The 11,474-nt window shown below is 65.4% G+C and overlaps 1 protein-coding gene across 2 annotated transcripts; it reads left to right on the forward strand.

The window, feature by feature from the left end:
- Window positions 1-588: 588 nt before the first annotated feature.
- On the forward strand, window positions 589-10,721 carry SESN2 (sestrin 2). Of its 2 annotated transcripts, XM_059830731.1 has the most exons (10): window positions 589-666; window positions 5,958-6,023; window positions 6,876-7,073; window positions 7,484-7,666; window positions 8,010-8,219; window positions 8,599-8,749; window positions 8,934-9,049; window positions 9,336-9,526; window positions 9,694-9,838; window positions 9,922-10,721. In XM_059830731.1, exons 1-10 carry the CDS (start codon window positions 589-591, stop codon window positions 10,006-10,008), a joined length of 1,425 nt encoding a protein of 474 aa, XP_059686714.1. In that variant the 3' UTR covers window positions 10,009-10,721. The 2 variants fall into 2 exon arrangements, with proteins under 2 accessions (XP_059686714.1, XP_059686715.1); XM_059830732.1 differs by lacking the exons at window positions 589-666; window positions 5,958-6,023; window positions 7,484-7,666 and having other exon boundaries at window positions 6,956-7,073; window positions 8,599-8,770; window positions 8,943-9,049.
- The last annotated feature ends 753 nt before the right edge of the window (window positions 10,722-11,474 follow it).

Below are 11,474 nucleotides of genomic sequence, written 5' to 3' on the forward strand. Positions count from 1 at the left end.
GTGCCTTGGCCATCCGGTTGCTTTTCCCTTTGGCCCCAGGAGACATTTTCCGTGACTCTTTTCCGTGACTCCCGGTGCGCGGGCTGGGGAAGGTGCCGCAGCAGGGCTGTGCGGAGGGGTCCTGCCCTTCCTCTCGGAGCAGAGAGGATGCCCGGAGTGTCAGCCCCCCCCCACGGCACTCCCCTGAGCCGGCACCCTCCGCCGGGGTGCCTGGCCGCGGGCGGGGGGGGGGCTGACGCTGCAGCCGGCCCCGGGGGCCCCGCACGGCTCGCAGCGCTCGCCCCGACGGCCTCAACCCGGAACAACCCCAGAGGCCCCGCGGCGAACTACAACCCCCAGCACCCCCCGCGCCGCCGCGCCCTATTGGCTGACGCCTGCGCCTTGGCCACACCCCCGCTCTGCCATTGGCCGCGACGGGGCGGAGCCTCCCGCCCCTCCCGCCCGCCGCCGCGCTATGAAAGCGGGGCGGGCGCGGGGGGCCCGGGGAACCTTCTAGAGCCCGGGGGTGTCCGGGGACCCCCGCCCCGCAGCCCAGGGGGGGGTCCCGGGGCCGTGCCCGCCGCCTTTCCCCCTGCTCCCCGCGGTGCCATGCTGGTGGCCGGCTCGCCGTGCCGGCCCGCGGGGCCGGAGGAGTACCGGGGCTGCGGGGCCCGACGGGGCGGCGAGGTAAGGGCCCGGCTCGGTGCTCGCCTGCCCCGGGACGCTCCCGATTTGCATCGTTCCCCCCCTCCCCGGGGTGGGACGGGGTGCTGTCACCCTGCAGCCCGCCCAGGGGGTCCCCCCGCCCCGGGACCCCGTCCGTGTCCCCCACCGGGGGGTCCCCCCCCCGCCGTGGGCGGCTGCAGGGAGGGGACGAGCAGCGACATGTCGGGCCGGGCTGCAGGAGTCACCCTCTTTGCTCATCTGCTTCGCAACCAGCTTTAAAAATGAGGGTGCTGGGGTGCGGGAGCAGGCTGGGGTGCTGGGAGCCCACCCGGGGCTCCTGGGGATGGGGTGGCCCTGGCCGGGTGGGGGGACGTTGGGGTGGCTGGACGGGGAGATCTCGGGGTGTCCCGAACCCTCCAGGAGCTGCGATGTGTGTGGGGGAGCCGGGCAGGGGTCCTGCCTGCAGGCATGGGCCGGGAGGTGAGGGGAAACTGAGGCAGGGGCTGGCGATGGGACGTGCCCACTGGGGTAAGTGGTGCGGAGCTGGGGGGCTCTGGGGGCTCCGTCCAGTCGTTCGGCTCGTGCTGCTGTTCCCGGGCCGGGCATGGGATCTCTCGGATGTTCCCGTTAACCCAGAGCTCTGGGAAACCGCGCAGGTCGCCCGGGGCTTTGGCGTTTGGAGTCCTGAGGTGTCCGCACAGCTTTGCGGGACCTCCCGGGCGATCGGACCCATCTGCAACGCCAGTCCACCAACCTGCTGAGTTTCCTAAGAAGTTGGGAATTTTATTTGTAAAACTTATTTTCCCCTCCGAAAAAAACCCATTTGCAGTTTTCCCTCTTGCTCCTGTGTTCCCCTTCCTTCGGTTTTCCCCAGGGACAGCAGGATTGCTCTGCAGCTCCGGGCTTTGCTTGCGGGGAGCCGGTGGCTCCCCAAATAGCCGTGCCACCTCGGCATAGCTGTGGGGACGCTTACTCCTGACATGGGCTGGGAGCTGGAAACGCCGGGATGATGGGTGGGAAAGACCCCAGACGGCAGTGCTGCCGGGAATCCCATCCGGCACTTGTCCTGGCATGAGCTGAAGCCTGAAATCGGTGCTTTGGAGCAGGCTGGGGGCTGGCCGGCGGCAGCGGGGATGCCTTAGACCTTGGCCACCGATGTCTAGCAGGTACCGCCAAAATTCCGTGGGCTGGGACCTTCGCACCCGCTGTGAAAGCATCTTGGTTTTGTTCTTGCGTGCTGTGGCAGTGGGGTTTTGCACCGCTGCAAGGCTGGCTGTTCAGCCGCAGCTCCGCTCTTCTCCGTGAAACCTCTTCGGGTTTTCAGGATGAGGCAGGGTGGGATTTAGGGATCCCGTTGCCCTCCTTGCTGGAGCGTGGTGGCAGCCAGGTTTGCTTTCCGGGAGCGGGTCGGGCTGGGGTTGCAGTCGTGCCAAGGGGGTTGCACTCACACGTCGGCTCCGTGCGTCAGCGGGGCCGAGCCCGGCGCTGCTCTCGCCCCCCGGTACAGCCCAGGATCAGCCTCCCGCCCCGTTTTTGGCAGGAGCACGGTTACGACGGGCAAACCTGCTCTGCCGGATGGCTGCGGCGGTGTTTGTTTAACCTCGCTTTATTGGGAATGATTTTCCAACACCTGACTAAGCACTGGCACCAGCGTGGGGGGGGCTCGTTGCTTGGCACACCCATCTTTCTGCTCCCAGGGGATTAACTCCTTTCCCCAGTGTCTCCGTCGAAACCCTCCGCCTGCCCTGTGCTGGCTGGAGCCTGGGAGCAGGTTGCATGGCTGGCGCGGGTTAGAGCATCGCCTCCGTGCCTCAGTTTCCCCATCAGCGGAAGCAGGAGGTGGTACCCTATGCGGCGGTGGTGTGGCAAGGGTTAACTGCAGCACCCCTGAGGATTGCTTAATGCAGCAAAACATAACGAGCCTCTGCGTAGGGATGATTAAAATGCACCTTCAAAGGTCACCCTGAGCCGTCACTGGAAAGCGGCCGGGCTGGGCTCCCCGGCTCCTCGCTGTCTTCGGGGTCGGAATTCCTGCTGTCTGCATCCCGTGGATTTGCCTGCCAGGGTCTCTCCGTTGCCGTCCCCTCCCAGGGAGCCTCTTGGAGCACCAAAGAAGCTCTTTCTCCCCAAACCGTGAGTCAGCGCGGAGCCAGCTCACACCCGGAGCAGCGATGGCATGAGCCTGCTCCCGCTGTCACCCCAGTCTCGCTTCCGTGGTGACTCAGGGCGGGAGCATCCCGCATACTCGGAGCCGTCGTGGCGTGCGGATGCGGGCACCGCTCGCTTTGCTTGGGTGGCTGCAGCCCCGCGCTGGCAAGAGCCCACCGCGTGCCGTGACCCACTGCCTGACCCGTGGGGAGCGCGTGGCCGCGCTGACAGCTGCTGCGTGGTCACCTCGTGCCATCCCACACCCCTTCCCCGCTTGGGAGAGGGTGCCAGGCTGCGCCCGCCGCCTCGGTAGTGGTTCGGAGGCAGCCGGCAGGAGAAGGCACCCACCGTCACCTGGGCTGTGCCCGGCTCCAGCTCTGGGATATCAATCCGGTGACGCCAGGCAGCAGCCCCGAGGCTCGTCCCTTCACAGGGCACCACGGAAAAGACCCCCGGGAGAAGCGTCTCCCTGCCCCGGTGCTCCACAGCTGGAGAGCGGGACGTGCCGTCGTGCCATCGGCACCCCCAGTTGCGTGTGTCGGGGCACCCTCCTCCTCCTGCTGCCGCCGTCCCCCGGGGAATGTCCCGTCTCCGGCAGGTGAATCCCGGCAGCGGGACCCTCGCTGCTGCGTCCCCGCAGCCTCTCCTGCGCGGTGGCAGGAGGCCGGGAGCGTGACGCTGGATGCTGAGCGTGGGGTGGCGGGGAGAGGAGGTTTGGGGGCAGAGCTGCCCTTTGAGCATCCCTGTCATTAAGGGGCTGGAAGGTGTGTGTCCGATTGTGCCATTGGTTTTGGAAGGCTTCTTGGTTTTGGAAAAGGCTGCCGGGTGCTGTGCTTGCTTTTCTCCCCATTGATGCCGTGGGTTTCCCACGCCTCCCCCAGCTGCCGGCCGGGCGTGCAGGGGTGGCCGTGCCCTGCCCACCCCGGGGAGCCTTCGACAGCCGTGGGTGGAGGGAGGCGATGTGGGGAAGGGAGAAAGGGGGTCGCTGGGAATGGCCTCGGCGCGGTGCAGCTGATGGGACACCTCACACGTGGTCCCCGGCGCTGCTCCCGCTTCGGTCGGTTCACCCAGTAACTGGGTGCTACGGGACAAGGCTGCCCGCTTCCAGTCGTGAAGAGCCTGTGGGCAGCACCCTGCTCTTCCCGCCGGGATGAGCCGCTTATTTTGGGTCCTGGGGGCTGCCTTCACCCGCAGCCGCTGGGACGGGGTGCAGCCGCTGGGACGGGGTGCAGCCGCTGGGACGGGGTGCCCGGCTCCCTCTGCGTCCCCAGCAGCGCAAGCCGGGGTGACCGTTGCCTGCCCTGTGTGTGTCTCCCGGCTGTGTCTCTCCCTGCACCCGGAGCAAAGCAGGGTGCAGGTCTCTGCCAGCCGAGGCATCCCTCCGGATGGGCCACAGGAGCTTTGCCGTGTCCGACGCCACGGGCACGGCTGCTGCTGCTGCCTCCAGTTCTCCGGGGTACCACTGCTCCCTGCTGGGTTTGCACAGGGGACGTGTGCCGTGGGGTGGAGCAGGGTGGTCGTGGGCATCCCGGGGGGGCTGAGAGCCTGCCTGCTCCCTGGGCCGACGGATGCGGACCGTGGGCTCACATCCTGCCTGCACGCTTGGTGCTGGGCTCCCATTCAAAAGTCCTGGCAGAGGTGACGGAGCGCAGCCTGTGCTTGGGGACGGTTCCCAGCCTCACGGTGCCACCCCGGCTCCTGCTGGCGGGGGGACCCGGGGGGTTTCTGTGGGGAACGGGAAGAGGAGGCTGGCGCTTCCCCACTTGGAGTGGGGGTCCTGAGCACCTCCTCCATGGCAAGCAACGGGGTGCTGCTGCCAGCACCTGTATCTGGAGCGTGGGTTGGAGGAAGCGATGCTGTGGGCGTTCGTCTGCCGAATGCCCTTTCTGCTGCCGCTGCCCCATCTCGGTCCTGGTTTCACGCAGGGACCGTGTCCCCCCTGTATTTGGGGGGACTGTGCACCAGCCCCCCCCCCTTCCCCCTCACCTCCTTCCCAGGGCTGGGAGCACTTGAACCCTTTTCCACCCACTTTTCTCCCAGCCCCAAACCAGGATGGGAGATTATTTTAGCTCTCGGGGGGGATTATTTTAGCTCTTGGGGCTGGGTGCTGTGTCCCCGCCCCGTCTGCGGTTGACACCTGTGGGTGCTGCTGTGATGCAAGCAGAGACATTTCCCCTGCGCCACCGCAAACTTGCAAGCTGGTGGGATGCTACGGCGCAAAAACAGGATTTGGGGGGGGGATTCGGGGTCTGCCACATCCCCGTCTTTCAGCTCTGGGGCTGACTGGGGGGTCCCCGTGGGCTCCGAGCCACCCCTGCAGCAGGAGGGCTGAGAGGGTCCCGTTGCGCTCTGGATGGGGGCTCCTGCTTGCGGCATCCCCATCGCTGCTCCTGGGTGCACCCTGGTTGGGTGCAGCCGGGCCCTCACCCACAGGCAGAGAGGAGAAAAATTATCTGCTTGGAGAAAATACAGCATCGAAACACTTGCTTTGCCCGGGGGGAGCTGGGGGGGAGAGGGAGCGTGGGGTGGGGGGTCAAAAAGGAGCTGCACCCCATGCAGAGGGCAGCAGCTACCCCGTAACTGGGTGGCTTGTTTCTGTTTTAACTGAGTTAATGGATTTGGGGAGGGAAAAAAGAAAAAACACAACTGGTGGAGATGTTTATTGGCATTTTGTGTCTGGGGGGGGTGGTTAACAGCACCCCCGGGCGCCGTAGTTATACTGGTGATTGCAAACCACAGCGCCTGGCTGCAGCTGGGATCGGGGCCACGGCCGGAGCCGTGCTGCTCCCGGGACCCCCCGCCATCCCGTGGGACCCCCCGGCTCCGTTTTCCCGTGGAGGTGGTAAACCAAGTCCTGGGGGTGTCTCCGCTCTCTTGGCCCGTGATGCCGCGGCTCCGGTGTCCTGGCACGGTCCCCGTGTGTCACACCTCCCGGGGCGCAGAGCAACACCCCTGCCCGATTTCATCAGGTGCTGCCCGGCCTGACGTAAGGGTGCGGGGGCGATGGCCGCGTGTCCCCGTGGCCCGTGTGGGGTGGCTGCTTGAGTCACCCTTTCCGGTGCTGCCACGCTCGTCCCGCCGCCGCCGGCTGCTCGTCCCGGGGACGCTCGGTGACTCCCGGCTGCCCTGGTGCCGGGCTAAAGCCGCTGCTCTTCCCTTCCTAGGACAGAGGGGTCAAGGTCCCCCGGCCGCTGAGGAGGGGTCCCAGCGCCTTCATCCCTCTGGGAGAGGTAAGAGTAATGGGGATGGTCTTGGGTGGGTGCGTCCCTCCCTCCCTGCCCTGGGTGGGGGGGACAGGGGGCTGTCAAGGAGCAGTTTCCAACCCCCCCACCCCAATTGCTGGTGCCCCGCTGGGGTGGGATGGGGAAGGGTCACCCAGCTGGGGGTATCCCTGGGGCAGCGAGGGGGTATCTTGTTTTGGAGGATGGAGGGGAGCACTTGTGTTTCACCCTGGTGTTTTCCTGCCCCGAGTCCCTGCCCTACCCGTGCCTCAGTTTCCCCACTCACCCAAACAGGCTGTCTTTCCCCTGTGCTGCAAAGGCAGCCCCCGTCCTGCCCTGCCCCCCTGAAAACTGTGCCCCGAAATCCCCAGGGCTCCCCGTGCCGGGGCACCCTCAGCCCTATCTCAGCACCCGGCGTCGGTGTCCCAGATGGTTCCTCCTTCGGCAGAGATAGCGCGGTGGTTTCGTCATCGGGGAGGGGGCGTGGAGAGGCTGGGGGGGTGTTGAGCCCCATCTCCCCACCGCACGCCAGTGCCCAAATAAACAACCCAACCTGCAGGCTGAGCCGGCGGGGCTCTGCGGGGTCCGACATGGAGACCCCCCGTCACCCCCTGCCCCCCGAGGCGGGGAGAGGGGAGACGGGCATGGGGGGCTGCCGGCGGTGTCCCTACCGGGCGGCGGGGAGGAGGCTGACCACATCCGATGGGGTGAGCATCCGATGTGGTGGGACGGGTGCTCCTGGGTCCTGCCAGCCACCGATGCTTTTTTTTGGGGGGGGGGGCTCCCCCGGAGTCAGGGGGGCTGTTGGGGGCAGGGCACAGCACACAACCCTTCACCACCCTTCTCTCCCCATCCCGGCAGATCCCGCAGGAAGGTGCGGAGAGCAGCCGGCACCAGCTCCTCATCGAGGCCTTCGTCTCGGCGGGCAGGGTGGACAACATCACCATGGTCATGGGGCTGCACCCCCAGTATCTCAGCAGCTTCTGGAAGACCCAGTACCTGCTGCTGCGCATGGACGGGCCCCTGCCCTACCACAAGCGCCACTACATCGCCATCATGGTGAGGATGGGGGTCCCTCGGGGTGTGGGGTCCCTTGGGGGGGTACCTGTGGTCCCAGCACCTCCGCTGGGTTTTTACCTGGAGGCAGGAAAGTGTTTGGGACCCCACAGATGGGGGTCCCACCTCTGACCTGGGGTCCCAGAGGCTTGGAAGCCGCTTTGGGGTTGGTGCCGTGGTGCCCACCCAGGGTACCGCAGCACCCCCTCCCTCCAGAGCCCCTGGGGACTGGCACTGATGGGGTGGGGGGGGGGGCAGGCAGAGACCCCTGTCTGGCCTGTAATCCCCAGGGAAAACCCTCCAAGGGCGATGCGGGGCGGGTGGCTCCCTGCCTTGGCTTCTCCAAGGGCTTGTAGCAGGGTTGGGGGGGCCCTGGCCAGTGCTGGGGGCTGACTGCCCGGCTCTCCCCGCAGGCAGCAGCCCGGCACCAGTGCTCCTACCTGGTGGGCTTGCACATGGGGGAGTTCCTGCAGGTGGGGGGCAACCCGGCGTGGCTGCAGGGACTACACTGTGCCCCCCAAAAACTCAGGAACCTCAACGAGATCAACAAACTCCTGGCACACCGGCCCTGGCTCATCACCAAGGAGCACATCGAGGTGAGAGCTGATGCTGCCGGTGCAGATGCCCCCCCAAAACGCACTCTGTTTTTGTGGGTTTGACCCCAGAGGCCACGTCCTGCTTGCACAAGCCCCCCCACGTTTAACCCTTTCAGGGCTGAGGGATTTTCTGAGCTGCAGGGCAGCGTCTGAACTGCTCCGCATGGATGGGGAAGGGGTGACTTGTCCCCCGTGGCTGGGGACTGTGCTGCTGAAAGCGGCTGGTTTATGGAGGAGGCACATCCCAAACACCCTCCTGTCCCCCTGCCCTTGGCTTACCCCAGCTCTGGGGGGTACGGCGCAGCGAGATGGGGGGGTCTCTCCAACCCCGTGTGCTCTGCAGGCTCTGCTGAAGACGGGGGAGGACAGCTGGTCGCTGGCGGAGCTGGTGCAGGCCCTGGTGCTCCTCACCCACTACCACTCGCTCGCCTCCTTCGTCTTCGGTTGCGGCATCAACCCCGAGGAGGATCAGGATGGGGGGCACGGCTGCCGGCCCCCTTCGCCTCACAGCGACAGCAGCCCTGCCTCTGACGACAGCATGGGGGGCTCCGGGGTAAGGGGAGGGCTTCGCCTTGCAGGGGTGGGGTGGGAAGGGAGGGCATGGTGGGGTGCTGGGCTGCCTTACGGTGCTTCCCCTGGGAATTGCTCCGAGGCCTTTTATTGGGAACAGCAGATGCTTTAGGGCTGTGAAGCAGCATCCTCCGCAGGGCTGTCCCTTCCTCCCAGTCCCTGGGATGAGGCATGGGATGAGGCACAGGAGCAGCTGGGGTCTGGATGGGACAAACCCAAAGGCAAATGCTCTTCAGAGCAGCCCTGGGGCTACTCCAAGTGACAGCGGAGCCGAGAGCGGCTCTGTGCTGCTCTGGGCTTGCAACCCCTCTGCAACCTTGCTCGACCTGGGGCAGGGTTGACTCTGCCGTCCGCTTCGGCAGGGCAAAGACGCCATGCAGGAGGTGGAGGTGCTGATGGAGAGGATGAAGCTGCTGCAGGAAAGCCAGCTGGAGGAGGAGGGTGTCACGCAGGAGGAGATGGCGACGCGCTTTGAGATGGAGAAGACGGAGAGCTTGCTGGTCGCTCCCTCGGGTGAGGAGGTGCAGGGGTGCAGCTGGCTGGGGACGGGGTCTCTGTGGGCCAGGGAAGTCACAGGGGAGGAGGGAAGGAGCCAGCATCTGCCCAGAGAGGAGCAGGATCAGGCCTCCAGCTGCAGGGCTGGCTCTGTCTGGGGTCACGCCACATCGCTCACGGCCACTGCGGCGGTGCCTTGTAGATATTGCAGATCACTCCCTGCAGTCCAACGTCCTCTGCTTCGTGGAGGACCCCGAGTTCGGCTACAAGGACTTCACGCGGAGGGGCGAGCAGGCACCCCCCACTTTCCGTGCGCAGGTGGGTGCTCACGGCCAGCCGGCGGGGAAGGGGTGGCAGGGTGCTGGGTCGCAGGTCCTGATTGTCTTGGCAGGGGGGACAGCGGGGCTGTTTCCAGGGTCGGGGACAGCGTGGGTGCAGAGGGCGAAGGGCTGGGACCAGGCTGGGGCTGTCTAAGCAGTGCAACCAGATGCTAATAGTTGGGGGGGTCAGCATGGTGGGGGCAGACCCCAGCTTGCGTCCGTGGCTTGGAAGGGACCCCACATTTCCCTGCTGAGCCCCTACCCCAGCATCCTTTCTCTGTTAGGATTACACCTGGGAGGACCACGGCTACTCATTGATCAACCGCCTCTACCCCGACGTGGGGCAGCTCCTGGACGAGAAGTTCCAGGTTGTCTACAACCTGACGTACAACACCATCGCCATGCACTGCGGCGTGGACACGTCCATGCTGCGCAGGGCCATCTGGAACTACGTCCACTGCGTCTTCGGCATCCGGTAGGTCCCCGAGCCGCGGCCGGAGCCTGCGACTTGGTTGCTGCTGTTTAGACTAAGGCAAAGCGATGCTGTTGGTGGTGGGGGGCTTGGATTAGGTCCAGAAAGACCGCGGGGTGTGCGAATGGGCAGGGGTTGTGCCTGGGGTAACACACCCTCCTCTCCCCCAGCTACGACGACTACAACTACGGGGAGGTGAACCAGCTCCTGGAGCGCAGCTTGAAGATCTACATCAAGACTGTGGCCTGCTACCCGGAGAAGACGACCAAGCGGATGTACACGCAGTTCTGGAGACACTTCAAGCACTCGGAGAAGGTGCTGCCCCATCCCTTCCCCTCCCAGCAGGGCGTAGGGGGGTGCTGAGCCCCCCGTGCCCTGACCCCGCTCTCCCTGCGTAGGTGCACATCAACCTGCTATTGCTGGAGGCTCGGATGCAGGCGGCTCTGCTTTACGCCCTGAGAGCCGTCACGCGCTACATGACCTGACTGGCCTCTGCTCCTTCCTCCTCCTGCCCCAGGTTTGGGGAAAGGCCAGGAGGGAGCTGGTACCCTAAAGACTTTGCTGGAATATTGTCTCCCCCCTTAAGGGGCCTGGAGCTGTGGAAGGAAGGGGGCGGCTTCCCTGCCCCTCATCCCAGGAGAGGGGACCCCCAAGAAGCCGTCAGTGCCAGGAAGACCCCAGAGTGCTGCCCCGGGCTCGGCAGAGCTGGGGGTGCTCGACTGCTCCGTGCCTTTTTCAGGGGTGAGCCCAAATAAAGCCATACTGGGGTGCTCGCGGGTGCTGCCTTCGCCCTGCGGTGCTGATGTTACACCTCTGTGCCACGTCCTGGCACCAAGACTGTCGCCACGGAGGACTGTCCTCATGCCAGAGATCGCTGGAGGATACCACGGGCTTTGCCCCTGCTCCTTGGGCGCTGGAAGATGTGCGCTGCCGGTGGGGATGCTGCTCTGCTACCACCTCCCCATCTCTGGCTCACACCCCAGGAAGACGCTTCAGGAGTGGTGGGAAGGATCCGGCCATCCCATCACCCAGCCAGACAGCCCCCCATGCAATTTGTTTCCGAGCTGAGTCCCCCCACGTCGGGGTCCCCAACGCTGGGGGAGAGGCTGCGGCTCCTCCCTGCCCTGCCCTGGGTGTTTCTGTTGCCTTCAGTGCCTGCTGTGCCGGGGGGACGTCCCCTCCGTGGCTGGGGGTGCACGCAGCCCCTCACCACTCCTCCCCGGGGACCCCAGCCCTCGGATGGGCGCTGGCGGGGCTGCAGGAGGGGTTAAGCTCCTGCAATTTGGGATGTGAAGTGCCTCTTAACCGGGGTCCCGGACCAGGGTCCCGGGGACAGGAGCAGGGTGAGGGTAGGAGTGACTGCGGTGTGGTTTACACCTTTTTTTACATCATTTTTCAGCCGCTGGCGCATCTCTGCTGCCTCAACCTTCGTGGCTGTGCTGGGGCGTGGGGCTGCCTGCGGTTGCCCTCCTGCCTGCTGTGAGGGTGACGGGGTGGGACGTGGGGTGGCCGTAGCTCTACCCAGATGTGCCAGAGCATTTCCCAGTGGCGCGGGTCGCCGGGGAGGTGCCTGTTCGGGAGAGCCCCTGCTCCCGGCTCCGCTGGAGCCTGGGTCCGGGTCCAGCAGCGTCGCCTGCGGCTCGACCAGTCTTGGTTTGTCTCTGCTGAACTGTAGCTCCAGTTAAGTTATTTCTATTTTTCTTTTTTGGGTGTATTTACTCCTGACTGGGCATGGAAATGCCACTGTGACTTTGCTACAGATCTTGTTTGAAAAAATAAAATTATTCTTTTTTTTTTCCTTTTATTTCTTTTTCCAAACACCTCTGCAGGGCAGCACCGGTGGGTGTGAGATGCAGCTTCCCTTTCCTCTTGCTCAGCCCCAGGGCCTGATCCTGCATAGTCCAGTATGGGGTGGGGGGTGTCCCACTATGGGGATGACTGGGAGCAGCCC

This window comes from Gavia stellata, chromosome 29, assembly GCF_030936135.1.
Source record: "Gavia stellata isolate bGavSte3 chromosome 29, bGavSte3.hap2, whole genome shotgun sequence".
NCBI lineage: Eukaryota > Metazoa > Chordata > Aves > Gaviiformes > Gaviidae > Gavia > Gavia stellata.

What these genes read in the sequence shown, in the direction of transcription:
- SESN2 (XM_059830731.1), top strand. Translation starts at nt 589, where the DNA reads ATGCTGGTGGCCGGCTCGCCGTGCCGGCCCGCGGGGCCGGAGGAGTAC. An exon ending in CCTTCATCCCTCTGGGAGAG is followed by an intron (nt 6,024 to 6,875) that starts GTAAGAGTAATG and finishes CCATCCCGGCAG; the next exon opens with ATCCCGCAGGAAGGTGCGGA. An exon ending in TCACCAAGGAGCACATCGAG is followed by an intron (nt 7,667 to 8,009) that starts GTGAGAGCTGAT and finishes TGTGCTCTGCAG; the next exon opens with GCTCTGCTGAAGACGGGGGA.